Below are 14,926 nucleotides of genomic sequence, written 5' to 3' on the forward strand. Positions count from 1 at the left end.
AAGGATGTACCTTTAGAAAGAAGAGGATAAATTTCCTGAGCCAGAGGGTGGTGAACCTGTGGAATTCATTGCCACAGACTGCTGTGGATACCAAGACATTGGGTATTTTTAAAGTGGAGATTGATAGGTTCTTGATTTATGAGGATGTCAAACATTACGGGGAAAAATGTGGTTGAGAGGGAAAATTGATAAGCCTGTTTGAATGGCAGAACAGACTCGATGGGCTGAATTGCTTAATTCTGCTCTTGCGTCCTTCATGATTTTCAGTTGTGTCATTGAAAAGGAGACTACAAATGTTTGACCCCAAACTCCGCTAGGTTATGGGGAGAGGTGGGGCACTGTATTTCTCATGCAAAGAATTGGCATGGATTTCAGAGCCATTTGGTGGTTGTGCTTCTATATCAGCCTTATTTCAGGCCTTCTACAACTGCTCAAGTATTGTCAGATGGCCCATAACAGCAGAACAGCAGAACCAATATTGGATAAAACATGCTTCTCCTCCCCCTCCACATGAACCAGAGCTCTGTTCTTCGCCACTGTTAGAACATAATAACCATATAACCATATAACATATAACAATTACAGCACGGAAACAGGCCATCTCGACCCTTCTAGTCCGTGCCGAACACATAATCTCCCCTAGTCCCATATACCTGCGCTCAGACCATTCCCTTCCCATCCATATAACTATCCAATTTATTTTTAAATGATAAAAACGAACCTGCCTCCAACACCTTCACTGGAAGCTCATTCCACACAGCTACCACTCTCTGAGTAAAGAAGTTCCCCCTCATGTTACCCCTAAACTTCAGTCCCTTAATTCTCATGTCATGTCCCCTTGTTTGAATCTTCCCTACTCTCAGTGGGAAAAGCTTTTCCACGTCAACTCTGTAACATAGAATAGTACAGCACAGAAACAGACACTTCAGCTCACAATGTCTGTGCCAAACATGATACCAAGAAAAACTAATCTTGTTTACCTGCACATGGTCGGGGTAACATGAGGGGGAACCTCTTTACTCAGAGAGTGGTGGCTGTGTGGAATGAGCTTCCAGTGAAGGTGGTGGAGGCAGGTTCGTTTTTATCATTTAAAAATAAATTGGATAGTTATATGGACGAGAAAGGAATGGAGGGTTATTGTCTGAGCGCAGGTATATGGGACTAGGGGAGAATATGTGTTCGGCACGGACTAGAAGGGTCGAGATGGCCTGTTTCCGTGCTGTAATTGTTATATGGTTATATGATCCATATCTAAAGCCTTTCAAACACCAGTATGATCACAGCCTCCATTACCACCTGTGGCAGGACATTCCACACAATCACCATCTGCTGTGTATTTAAAACATTTGCTCCCCACATCTCCTTTAAACTTTGCCCTCTCATCTTAAAGCTTTTGGTCTTTGACATTTACATCCTGAGAAAAAGTTTCTGACTGTCTACCCTATGTGTGCCTTACACATTTATATACTTCTATCTGGTCTCCCCTTAACCTCTGGCGTTCCAGTGGAAACAATTCAAGTTTGCACAACCTTGCCTTGAGCCCTGTTATCCCCTCACTTAGGCAGCATTCTGGTAAGCCTCTTCTGCACCCTCTCCAAAGCTTACACATCTTTCTGTAATGGGACAACCAGAACTGCACGCAATACTACAAATACAGCTTAACCAAAGTCTTAGAGAACTCCATGATGACTTTTTCAGTTTTATATTTAATGCACCGGCCAACATGCATTCGAGGGTCCTGATTTGAAATATCCCTTGGTGCCTTGTACCGTGATGCTCTTACAGAATTATTGTGACCGTTTGCCTTGAAAGTTTTTGTGGGAAAGTGCACAGGTTATCCTTTCACATTTCTATCCATATATATTGTAGATCAATAGAGTTTGGAATTGTTGGAAGTACAGGTACATTTAAATGCTCCTTATGCCCAGTCCACTTATATTCTGCTGCCATCACTCTTGCCCACTGTGCTTTCCCTTCCATGCCAGTGAGTGAGTTCCAATTTCACCCATCTTTTCTTCTACCATGACACTTTTTTCCTTGCTCTTCTTCTTTAGTCCACCATTCTGTGACCTTTGAAAACGTTTCTAAAAACTAAATCGAAAAAAATTCCACACTTCAGCCTTCCTGTTCCTGTTTAGGATGAATTCTGAATTGTGGAGCAATTTTCAAATTGGTCTTCAAATTATAGAGTCATAGAAAACGGGTCCTTTAATCATCGAACCATCCACTTTTCTCTCATCTTAATGCCAATTTTTTATTCTGCCCATTTTCTCTTTCCCTCCCCCCACAACCCCGCAATAATCTACCATTCACTGAGGCTAAGGTCAGTTTACAATGCCCGGATCCTGGTCTCTGGCACTGTTAGGCTGTTTTTCCACTTGCTGGGCCACTGTGCAATGAAGGCTAATTGTCATTCTTAATGTTTTCCTTAATAAATAACACTGAGAAAGGGACAGATCTTTTACATGACTGAAGAGAGAAATTAAAATGATGAAAGCAGAGGAGTAAATTAATCTGTGTTGAAAATGGTGTGAGTATTCCAAATCCGCAGCAAGTGGTAAATGAAAGATAATTAATTGTTATTAAGTCATTAATGTTCTGCACTCTTTTTACTTTGCTCTCCATTGAAGATTTACTGGATTCCAGAAGCAGCTGTCTAGGAAGCAGCAGCCTTGGTTCACAATGCGGCTATGCCATTATAACAGGTAAATCCAAGCAGACATAATGCAAAATACAATAAACATGATTATTAAAATATACAGAAAATAAATAAAACGATAGAAATTCACAGTGGATAGCTTTTTTTCCATTCATTCATTATGTAGATGACGGAGTAGTCATTTTAAATAATCTATTGTCTTTTATGATTTTGTTGTAGAATTTGAGGAAAGTAAACTGATTGGATTTTAGGTGCTTAAATATTTGTCATTGCCATCTCCATCAGGTCCTTTGGTTGCAGGTCATTAGGCCCCGGGGTTAATCTCCTTTTTTTTAAAATTTTTTTTTTATTAGTAGCACAGTAATACATAAATACATCACATATATCTTATTACATTATGTTGTACCACTTCATTTTTTGAGCTTTAAAAAAGATAGAAATAAAAGAAGTAAGGAAAGTAAGCAAGAATCGTGAAGGTGCAGGAAAGTGTTGGGAGAAGAAAGCCCCTTAGGGAAGGAATTAAAGAAGGAAGTAAAGAAAGGAAATAAGACCCTAGAAAGAAAAGAAAAAAAAAAGAAGAAATGAAAATCAATCGCTCTATTGTAACACAAAACTCCGCAAAAATGTATTTCCTGGTACCTTTTATGTTTTAACTTACTATTGCACCTTATGCTTGTAATAGTTCCATAAATGCAGACCACGTCTTTTGGAAGTGGTCTGCTTTGCCTGCTAGGAGGAGTCTCATCTCTTCCAAGTGTAGTATTTTGAACATGTTTGAAATCCACATTTTTATTGTTGGTATTGGAGCATTTTTCCAAAATTTGAGTATAAGCTTTTTTCCCCATTATTAGCCCATAATTAAGTAAGTTCTTTTGAAACATATTTAATTCTGGGTTACCTTCCGATATTCCAAAAATGATCCATTCTACTTTGGGTAGTAGTTTTATTTTAAATAATTTTGTGAAGATTTCAAATATTTCGTTCCAGAATGTTTTAATTTTTATACAGAATACAAAAGAGTGCGCTATGTTAGCTTCTTGTGACTGACATTTATCACAAATGGGTGAGACATTGGGGAAAAGTTTATTTATTTTAGTTTTTGAATAATATAGTCTATGTAATGTTTTGTATTGGATTCAAGTATGTCGTACGTTGACCGAGCATTTATGCACATATAGGAAGTGTTTATCCCTGCTCTCTTTTGAAATTTTTATAGCTAATTCTTGTTCCCAATCTCTTCTAATATTATTGGTTGTAGGTATTTCTATATTCAAAATAATATTATATAAGTATGATATTAGATTTGCTGATTTAGCCTTTATCTTCATGGCTTCATCCAGTAAGTCTGGGGGCATGTTATGATAGTCTTTTGTGTATTTTTTCAGATAATCACGGATTTGAAGATATTTGAAATATTGATTATTTTTCAAATTATATTTCAGTTGTAATTGTTGAAATGATAATAATTTTCCTAATTCATACAAGTCTCCGAGCGTTTTGATTCCCGTTCTTTCCCATTGTGTAAATTATTTATCTATAATTGTGGGTTTAAACGAAGGGTTATTGACTATTGGCATTAGCAGAGATAGATTTCGTAATTTTAAGTTCTGTTTTATTTGTTTCCAAGTTCTAATTGTACTATGTATCATTGGATTTTTATTATAATTTTTGTTATTCAAATCCGTTGGTGAGAGGAGAGTCGCTCCTGTATTACACGGAGCGCAGTCCCCTCTCTCCATTACAATCCAATCCACCTGCTGGGCAGAGTTGCCCAGCAGGTGAATCATATTTTTAATATTTACTGCCCAATTATAGTACATAAAGTTAGGGAGTGCTAGACCACCCATCTCTGTTGGTTTACTAAGGTGTGCTCTTTGTATTCTGTGGGATTTATAATCCCATATAAAGTTTGTAATGTCTGAGTCTAATTTTTTGAAAAATAAATTTGGAAGATATATTGGAATTGATTGAAATAAATATAGGATTTGTGGTAAAAAGATCATTTTTATAGCATTTATTCGACCTATTAAAGACATCGGAAGCGTTTTCCAGAATTTAATTAGATTATTTAATTTCTTAAGTAAGGGGCTATAATTGGCATTAAACATACCGTGGTAATTTCTAGTGATTTCAATTCCTAAATGTTTAAATTTTTCTGTGGCTATTTTAAAGGTGAATTTCATAAGATGTGTTGAGTCTTTTGGTTTTATCGACATAATTTCACTTTTGTTCCAGTTTATTCTGTATCCTGAGAAAGATCCAAAGTCCTCAATTAGGTTTAATATGTTTGGTATACTGATTTGGGGTTTTGTGATATACAGTAGTACGTCGTCTGCGTATAAGGAAATTTTGTTATTTGAATATTTTGTATTATAACCGTAAATGTCCGGGTGTGTTCTAATTTTTTCAGCTAAAGGTTCAATTACCAGAGCGAATAACAGCGGTGATAATGAACATCCTTGTCTATTACCCCTTGATAATTGGAATTTCATAGATAGTATATTATTAGTTAATATTCTAGCCGTGGGTTTGTTATATAATAATTTCATCCATGTGATGAAGCTCTTTCCCATTTGAAATTTTTGCAATACTTTAATCATATAATCCCATTCTACTTGATCAAACGCTTTTTCTGCGTCCAATGAAATGATAGATAACTCTTGTTCTTGAGGTTTGTGAGAGTGCATTATGTTAAACAGACGTCTCAGGTTATTAAATGAATGTCTCTTAGGTATAAATCCCGTTTGATCCTTATTTATATTAATTTACTGACATATTGACTTAGTCTTCTAGCTAGTGTTTTCGCTAATATTTTTTGATCTGTATTTAACAAAGCAATAGCTGTATATGATCCTGGTTCTTCTATATCTTTATCTTTTTTAAGTATTAGTGTGATCGTTGATTCTGCTAGTGTTTCAGGTAAGGTTTGTTCTTTAAAAAAGCGTATGTATACATTTTCTGTAGACGTGGGGTCACTGTGTCGTAAAAACATTTATAAAATTAATTACTGAATCCGTCTGGTCCTGGTGTTTTTCCATTCTTAAGTGTGTTTATTGTGTCTTCTATTTCCTTAGCTGTAATTTGTGCTCCCAGTTCCTCTTGGTCCTTCAATTCTAGTTTTGGAAGGTTACAATCGTCCAAAAATTCTGAAACCTTATTATTGTCTATTAGCGTTTTCGATGTGTATAAATTCTTATAATATTGAGCAAATCTTTTATTGATATCATTAGGTAGTGTTAATAATTCTCCTCTATCTGATTTAATCTTTAAAATTGCATGATCTTTTTCTCGTTTTTTCAGTTGGCGTGCCAAAAGTTTATGGTGTTTATCCCCAAATTCAAAACGTTCTTGTCTTGTAATCTGGAATAATCTTATAATCTTCTCTGATAATAATTTATTTATCTTAAATTTCAGTATTAAAATTGTATTATGTTTATCTATAGTTGGATCTTTAGCATTATCTATATCTAGTTGTCTGATTAGTTCTTCTAATTGTCTTTGTTCATTTCTATTCTTTTTGTTTTGAAAAGCTTGATACGAGATAATGACTCCTCTAATAAATGCTTTGAAGGATTCCCATAATAAAGTGGGCGATATATCTGGTGTATCATTTATCTCAAAAAATAGATCCATCTGTTTTTTTAGATATATACTCCCTTGTGGGTCTTTCAAAATTTGCGAGTTAAACCTCCAGAACGATTTGTTCGTAGAGATTCCTTCCAACTTTAAAACGAAAGTTAGCGGGGAATGATCTGAAATCGTATTGGTGTGGTATTTAGGGTTCAGAGTATAAAGGATTAGTTTTGAATCCACTAGGAAATAGTCTATACGAGAGTATGTTTTATGTACCATTGAATAAAACGAGTATTCCCTTCCAGTCGGGTTCGCGATCCTCCAAACGTCTGCTATATTTGTATTTTTTATATATGTATTTAAGAATTCACTAGTTTTAGATTTCATATTACCTCTTTGTTTTTGCATCGATTTATCTAAGTACGGATCTAAAGCACAGTTGAAGTCTCCTCCAATTATAACATTTTGGTAGTTAAATTCTGCGATTTTATTCAGGATTTTATTAAAAAATTGAGGATTATCAAAATTGGGCACATATATGTTTACCAAAGTGATTGACATAGCAGGAATCTCTCCTGTGACTATAAGGTATCTCCCTTCCTTATCTGATATAATATTCTTTGATTTGAATGGTATTCCTTTGCGAATAATAATTGCGGTGCCTCTGGATTTCGATGTGTATGAGGAGTGAAATGTTTGGCCTATCCATTTCGCCCTCAATCTCATCTGGTCTTGATGTTTAAGGTGCGTTTCTTGTAGAAAAGAAATGTCCGTGTTATATGATTTCAACTGAGCTAGTATTTTGTCCCTTTTAATTGGTTCATTAATTATATTCCCCTTATATTCCAGCTACAGAGTGTGATTCCTCCCATTTTCTTTTGTTTATCATCTTGCATTTTCTCTGATTTTAGTACCTTTATTTATTACGGTGCATCCGTACCTCAGGACTCTGGATAGTTGGGGGGCGTTTATATTATTAACTTCCCTGGTAGATCCCTTTTGCGATTTTCCTTGAAAAAAAAACACATAATAGTGACATATTGTGCTAAAAAAAAAAAATTGACAGGTAAAATTACAGTGTCTGAAGTGTTCGACACTATAATGCGTGTCCCACGCGTCTGTGAGGTCCGACATTTATTCGACTTCCGAAATTGATGATGTACTGTTAACTCCGCTCCTTTTATTACACTATCTCTAGATTTACTAGAATGTTGCCTGGGTTTCAGCAACTAAGTTACAGAGAAAGGTTGAACAAGTTAGGGATTTATTCTTTGGTGCGCAGAAGGGGGACTTGATAGAGGTCTTTAAAATGATGAGAGGGATAGACAGAGTTGACGTGGAAAAGCTTTTCCCACTGAGAGTAGGGAAGATTCAAACAAGGGGACATGACTTGAGAATTAAGGGACTGAAGTTTAGGGGTAACATGAGGGGGAACTTCTTTACTCAGAAAGTGGTAGCTGTGTGGAATGAGCTTCCAGTGAAGGTGGTGGAGGCAGATTTGTTTTTATCATTTAAAAATAAATTGGATAGTTATATAGACGGGAAGGGAATGGAGGGTTATGGTCTGAGCGCAGGTATATGGGGCTAGGGGAGATTATGTGTTCGGCACGGACTAGAAGGGTCGAGATCGCCTGTTTCCGTGCTGTAATTGTTATATGGTTATTATATGGTTATATCCCTAAGAAGGCGGTGCCATTTCAAAATCAGCAATATTTCACCCAATTACTGTATATATATATATATATATATATATATATATATATATATATATATAATGTAATATATTTAATTCAGACATTATCCGATCTGTGTTCAGCTACTGTGAAATTTATTTATCTAACACTTTATATATTTATCTAACACTTTCATCTACTAGTTATTTATAGTTAGTTATATCTTTGATAAAAGTAAGCTGTTAGCTGGAAGGGTTAACCAGAAACAGGCTCCTGGAATTATGCCAGTACATAACCTTTCAGTATTATCTACTTTAATTCTAAAATTTGTCATCTCTATATATGAGCCAGTCAGTCTTATTAGCAGAGTATTACATTTACCCATTATATAGTTCAGGTTAGTTTCCATTTATATTTCTATATTAGTATTGTTAGTTATTATTAATTCTCTATATTTTGTAAAACAGTTTTAAAATCTTAATTCACCCTTCGTCCTTGTAATGTTTTCCACATTCGGCTCTGCTGTTCATCTTTGGTTTAGCTTATCAGTCTTTCCTTCATTTTGAACAAAGGATGTCCTTGAGTTAAATTCCAAGGCGTCCAAAGGGGATAAGGTGTCTAGACAAACGCACGTGGAAATTTTTTTCCATTTTAAACTTTTAGAGAATGTTGTTTCTTCCCTTGTCTTTGGGTGTTCTCTGTGAGATAATAAAAGGCAAGAAACTGTCCATATCATCCCGCTGGTGTGGTTAATCTTCTATTTCTGCATATTTATAAGATGCGTCCGAGTTAGTGAAAGTTTTCTCTTTTCCCTTGAAAGTAATGCGCATTCTGGCCGGATAAAAAACGCCACATCTAACATCTTTAACTCCATAGAGAATCTGTCTTGTCTGTTCAAACTTTTTTCTCTTTTGAACGATCTCATAGGGATAATCCCGGAGGAGTTTGTTAGTGTCTTTTCCAAAGGTCATTTTCACTCCATATTTGATTTTTTTCATCAGCTCTTCAAGTGCTGAAATGTCCCGAAGTTTGACTATGATCTGTCGTGGGTGGGCTGGATCTGCTTGAGATCTTGGCTTAAATCTAGGTATTCGATGTGCCACTACAATTTCCGGTTCCACAGGTAGATTGAGTACCTGTTTGATTAAGTTGGCAGTGAACTCACAAGCGTTGTCCCCCCCCCTGCCCCTTCTGTTATTCCCAATATTCGTAGATTTTGGTGTCGTGAGCGAGCTTCAAGATCAAGGCATTTATCTGAGACTTTCGCCAATTGACTCTTGAGGCTGTCTAGTTCTAGCTTCATTCCCTGCTTATCTTCAGCCATTTGTTCAACCACTGTTTCCATGTCTTTTATTTCTGTTCCATGTGTAGAAACAATTAAATTCACAGCCTCAAACTTCTTCTCAGTTTCTTCTTCGCCTTTCTTAATTCTCCCCATTAGCTCTTCATGCACATCCTCAATTCGTTTTTGTATAATGCCAATGCAATCAATAATTTTTTGATTACCAGCATTAATGTTTGCCATATTTTCCATTGATTTAACATTAATATTTTCCATCATTTTTGAGTTTCCAGCCTCAATATCCTTTCTCAATTCTCTTACCGAGCTCTTTATCTCCTCCATTTCATTTTTCTCCTTAGTAGCCATCTCAGTCTTGGATCTTGTAGCCATTCCAGAATCCACCTCAGAGGTCTGTTCTTCAGTTTTCTGTGTTTTCAGCAGTTTTGAGATGTTTCTCTGAGGGCTCTGAGCTGGAGTCGGTTTTTTCATTTAAAGTGCTTTTCCCTCCTGTATAAATCGCAGCGCTTACTGATGACGTCATCAGCGTGACGTCCCGGGGCTCCGGTGAGGTTTTGAATCGGTCCCGACCTCCAGACCCGATTTTAATGCGAAAAATCGCGTTTCTACAGCAGCGGAGCTAAAAATTGCGACTGCTAGTCCAGCATGGCGCAACCGGAAGTCTTAATCTCCTTTCAGTCCCAGTCACTTCTCCAGTGTGCACACAATGTGGTTATTGTGTGGCGCATTAGCAGAATGTGAGGAACAGAAGCAGGAGCCCCTCAATTCTGCATGGCTATTTGCATGATTACGTCCAATCCCATCTTGACTCTAACATCACTTTCATATCCTCTCCCCATAGCTTTCAATCCCTTGTCGATCAGATGTCCAGCAATGACCATTTATATTGTGGGCCCATTGCTGCAATTGCAATGATGCTTAGATTATTTGCACAAAATGGTGGTTGTTCTTTTGCAAGAAGGAAAATTTGGCTTGGCACCAAATCATATCCATTGTAGAGCAGTCATAGGCCTCATGGGAACCTGGGATTGGGTCATGTCTGTAGTGAGTAATTGGCCTGTTCCACAGGCGACTTTTTTCAACAACTGCCGATGGCTGTCATTGTTGTAGGAGGTCGCCGAAAATCCGACGACTGGACCCACCCCCCCACGACAATGTCTATGACAATGTCTACAACAACCTACCATCTAGCCAGCGTCCAGGTATGGCAAGCAACCGGCGACCCATTAGGACATCCACCTATGACCACACCTACGACAACCTACATCCACCCGCGACAAGCTATGACAAGGTACGACAATTCAGTCGCGAGTACCTGTCGTCGGTTGACGTAGGTAGTCACCAAATGAACTCATTGATGTCAGCACCGGCGACAACCTACGTCACTTGGCGACAACCTAGGTGAACCTGGCGACAGCCTACGACAGCACCTATGTCAGGAGAAGACAAGCTACGATCATTGTCGTCAAGCCCACTGTCGCCGACTGTTGGCGAAAAACTTTGAATGTTTTGAAATGCAGCAGCGAGCAGAAAAACGCTACAACTCTTTGGGCGACTTGAGGAGACTACTCACGACTGGAATTGGGGCTCAACACCTCCCTGTGTGCCTGGGTCCTGTACTTTCTCACCGCCAGGCCCCAGGTAGTCAAGATGGGAGGCAATACATCGAAGTCCCTCACCCTGAGCACAGGATCGCCCCGGGGTTGCGTCCTCAGCCCCCTATTGTACTCCCTGTACACACATGACTGTGGGCTAGGTTCAGCTCCAATTCAATAATTAAGTTTGCTGATGACACTGTGGTGGTGGGCCTGATCTCAGACAATGATGAGAGGGCCTACCGGGAGGAGGTGGCTGATCAAGCACTCTGGTGCCAGGATAACAGCCTCCTCTTGAACATCAAAAAAGGAATTAGAAATGAGCTGATCATGGACTTTAGGAGGGCACATCATCCGAGGACGTACACTCCATTGAATATAAATGGGGATCCTGTGGATAGGGTGAACTGTTTTAAATATCTGGGAGTCCACATCTCTGAGGATATGTCATGGGCATCACACGCCTCAGCACTCGTGAGTAAGGCAAGGCAGCGCCTTTACCACCTCAGGCAATTTGAGGAGAGTAAAAATAAGTGTCTCCAAGGATCCTCCAAGTAGCATCTGTTCTAAGCAGAAACAAAGCTATCTTGTCAGGTAGAACATTACCATTTGGTTTTTGAATTGCTCAGTTTTGAAAAGAATCACTCTTTAAGAGTAGTGCGTTCGGGAAATAATTTACGCACTATGGGAAAAGCAGACTAACCCCCCTGCAGGAACTATACAACAGGAGGTGCAACTCCAGAGCAAACAAAATCATGAGAGACCTCTTCCACCCCTGCAACAGACTGTTTTGTTTGCTACGTCAATCAAACGCCTCCGTTGCCATGCAGTGAGAACGGAGAGGTTGAGAAGGAGTTTCTTCCCAGAGGCAATTCGGACTGTAAACGCCTTTCTCACCAGGGACTAACTGTACAGAACGTTTTTTCCTTCTATTATTTATTACGTAAAATAATATGTGTGATTGTGTTTAGAATTTGTTTGGTTGTTTTGTTGTTCCGTGAGCATTGCCACTTTCATTTCACTGCACATCTCGTATGTGTATGTGACAAATAAACTTGACTTGACTTGACTTGACTTGACTTGACCATACAGGCGTTACCCCGCGACCATGTTGCAACAGCCTAGTCTCCTGTAGTCGTCTAAAAATGTGCCAGAGGGGCATAAGAGGTGTGGAGTGGGCTGGAATGTGATTGCTTTCAGAAAAAGGGTTGCAACTGCAAAGGTAGTCAAAAGCATCATGGAGTAATCGGTGGGTTGTGGATAACTGAGGACATTGGCCCTCAAGAATAAAAGATACATTTGTAACTTATCTTGGTGGTATCCCATTCTGAACTGTGCAGTTTTCCCCACAAAATTCTATGAACTGTGTAATGTGTGGACAATGGGATAATTTGATACCTGTCTGTCAGGGGAATTTGAGCATCAGCCACACAAGCTTTACTTACACAAGGACATGACTGGTTCAATTTCCAAAGTGCAATGTGGCAAACGTGGAATTAGAAATGGTTGAGTTTGTCATCAGTCATTTTTCAATAGCAGGATGCTGAATGATCATCATGAAGAGCACTGACAGAATGGATGAAGAGAAACTACTCCCATTGATGGTTGAGTAAAGAACTCAGATACGAAGAATGAAGATGATTGACAAAAAAAAAACAAAAGTGAAATGAAGACAATCTCTTTTAAGCAGTGAATGTTTGGAGTCAGGATTAAACAAGCAGAGATAGTAATAAAAGCAAATGCAATTTGAAGGGAGAGTAAAAATAATGATAAATTCCCAACATGCCAAGTAGCATCTGTGGAAAGAGAAACAAAGCTAATGTTTCAGGTAGAATATTTCTGTTTATGTTTTTGATTTACAGTTTTGAAATTGATCACAATTTAAAGGCATCTGGATAAGTATCTGAAAGGAAATAATTTACAGGACCATTGGGAGAGGGCAGAAAAGCAGACTAACTGGATTTATTTTCTAAAGACTAAACTGTTGATTGAACAGGCTCAATGGTTTGTTCAATAATTTAACACATTGGTTTTTGTTTGTTGTCTAATCAGAAGCAGACATCTTGAAGAAAGTGAAGAAGAACAAAGTGCTGAAGGCACTATTTCTAATTCAAAAAGTGAATTATTTGCATAGTAAACAAGAGGATACTGCTTTACAAAAAACCCTCCTCGAGGTAAGGTCTGCTCAAACACAGAAAGTGATCGTTTTAATTTCACGAAATCCATAGTACTCTGCAACATTCCGAATATAGATTTTTCAATGTTTCCCAATAAAAACTTTTTTTGTTTAATCTGTTTTAATTTATTCATTGTGTAGGAAGGAACTGCAGATGCAGGTTTAAACCGAAGATAGACACAAAGAGCTAGAGTAACTGAGCGGGACAAGCAGCACCTCAGAAGGGAAAGACGGGTGATGTTTCTGGTCGAGATCCATCTTCAGTCTAAAGAAAGATCTCGACCTGAAACGTCACCCATTCCTTCCCTCCAGAGAAGCTGCCTGTCTTGCTGAGTTACTCCAGCTTTTTGTATCTATCTTCTTTTTAATTTATTCTTTGATGAGGTGTGGGCTATTTGATATCTAATGCAATAGGTTGTAATGCCATCTCTCCTTTTTGTATTCTTCACTTCTCCTTCACAAATAATTTTAATATCATACCTAATATAATATAATTTATTTATCATACTATATACCCTTTAATACCGTCACATCAAAACTATTCATGTACCTAAACAGATTGTGTGCCCAAAGATAAAGAGATATGTTTATGTTCTACGAGCAGAATTAAACTATGAATTAAACTACTCAGCCATTCAATCATGGCTGATCTATTTATCTCTCTCAACCCCATTCTCATATCTTCTCCCCATAACCCTCACACCCTTACTAATCAAGAATCTATCAATCTCCTAGTTGGGACTCTGAAAGAATTCTTGAGGGAAATATTGCCAGTGAGCATCTGTATACTGCTGATTCATTACATTAATTTAAAGGTATAATTTAAAACAAACGTCCAAAAATCATTATAAATTCTATGACGCACTAACCTGTTTATCATCATTATTCATAATTGTTTTAAATGGTTTCTTAAGTCTTAAAGGAAAATACTTTATTTTGTAGGAAATTGTGACTCTGCTAAAGAAAACAGAAGCTGAAGAGAGGAAGCTATATTTGTTAAACACACAACCGGATTCTTCAGATAACGAGAAGCTTGATGTTGTACCACCTCCCATGCTGGTCTCCAGAACACATAATTCACTGACATTCAAGCCAGCTCCTTTTGTTTCATCTAAACAGGTTGACACATTTTTACATTTTTGTTTTATGATTGTTCTGATTATAATATTATTAGTTCAAAAAAGGATATCATAGAGTAATTGAAGGTAGACAAAAATGCTGGCGAAACTCAGCGGGTGAAGCAGCATCTATGGAGCGAAGAAATAGGTGACGTTTTGGGTTGAGACCCGAATCGTCACCTATTCCTTCGCTCCATAGATGCTGCCTCACCCACTGAGTTTCTCCAGCATTTTTGTCTACCTTCAATTTTTCCAGCATCTGCAGTTCCATCTTAAACACATAGAGTAATTGTGTGATTGTATAATAATTTAAATTGCATTCTAGCACCGTTTGAGTTGGATCAAAAGGGATAAAATTGTTAATGAAACATAACTTGGATATTATATGAATATAGTGCACACTTTTTTGTTACTTTAGTTAGTTTAATTGTAATTCACAACTACAGAAAGTACATAGTTTTGAAATGGGTGGATTAGATATCTAGATGGAGCTTGGTATATATATATATATATATAATATATCTCTGTGTGTGTATATATATATATGTGTGTTTGTGTGTGTGTGTGTATATATATACTAGACCAAGTGCAGACCAGTTGGGTCTGTTCCCCCAACGTGCGGTTGTGGGGGGGAGGCGGCATGCAGCGTCACACACACTAACTATTCCCCCCCCCCGCACACGCTAATTACCCCCCCTTGATATAATATTAATATTATTAATTTGCTCCTTTTACCCCATAACCACCGTATCTACTGACGTATAGCCCCCAACTTGCAGTCACATCTAGAGGGGGGGCGGATGAGAGTGAGGGCAGATAGAGAAGGGGCAGA

General features: G+C 37.8%; 1 protein-coding gene across 2 annotated transcripts in view; it reads left to right on the forward strand.

Moving 5' to 3' along the window:
* Window positions 1-14,926, forward strand: part of LOC129707613 (cilia- and flagella-associated protein 54-like) — a 297,068-nt gene that overhangs the window by 112,757 nt on the left and 169,385 nt on the right. For both annotated transcript variants that reach the window (XM_055652738.1, XM_055652739.1), the window contains 3 exons: window positions 2,631-2,705; window positions 12,853-12,974; window positions 13,919-14,095. In XM_055652738.1, coding sequence (XP_055508713.1) covers window positions 2,631-2,705; window positions 12,853-12,974; window positions 13,919-14,095 — 374 coding nt within the window. The remainder of the gene's footprint in view (window positions 1-2,630; window positions 2,706-12,852; window positions 12,975-13,918; window positions 14,096-14,926) is intronic.

The sequence above is a fragment of the Leucoraja erinacea genome, chromosome 22 (genome assembly GCF_028641065.1).
Source record: "Leucoraja erinacea ecotype New England chromosome 22, Leri_hhj_1, whole genome shotgun sequence".
NCBI classification, from domain to species: Eukaryota; Metazoa; Chordata; class Chondrichthyes; order Rajiformes; family Rajidae; genus Leucoraja; species Leucoraja erinaceus.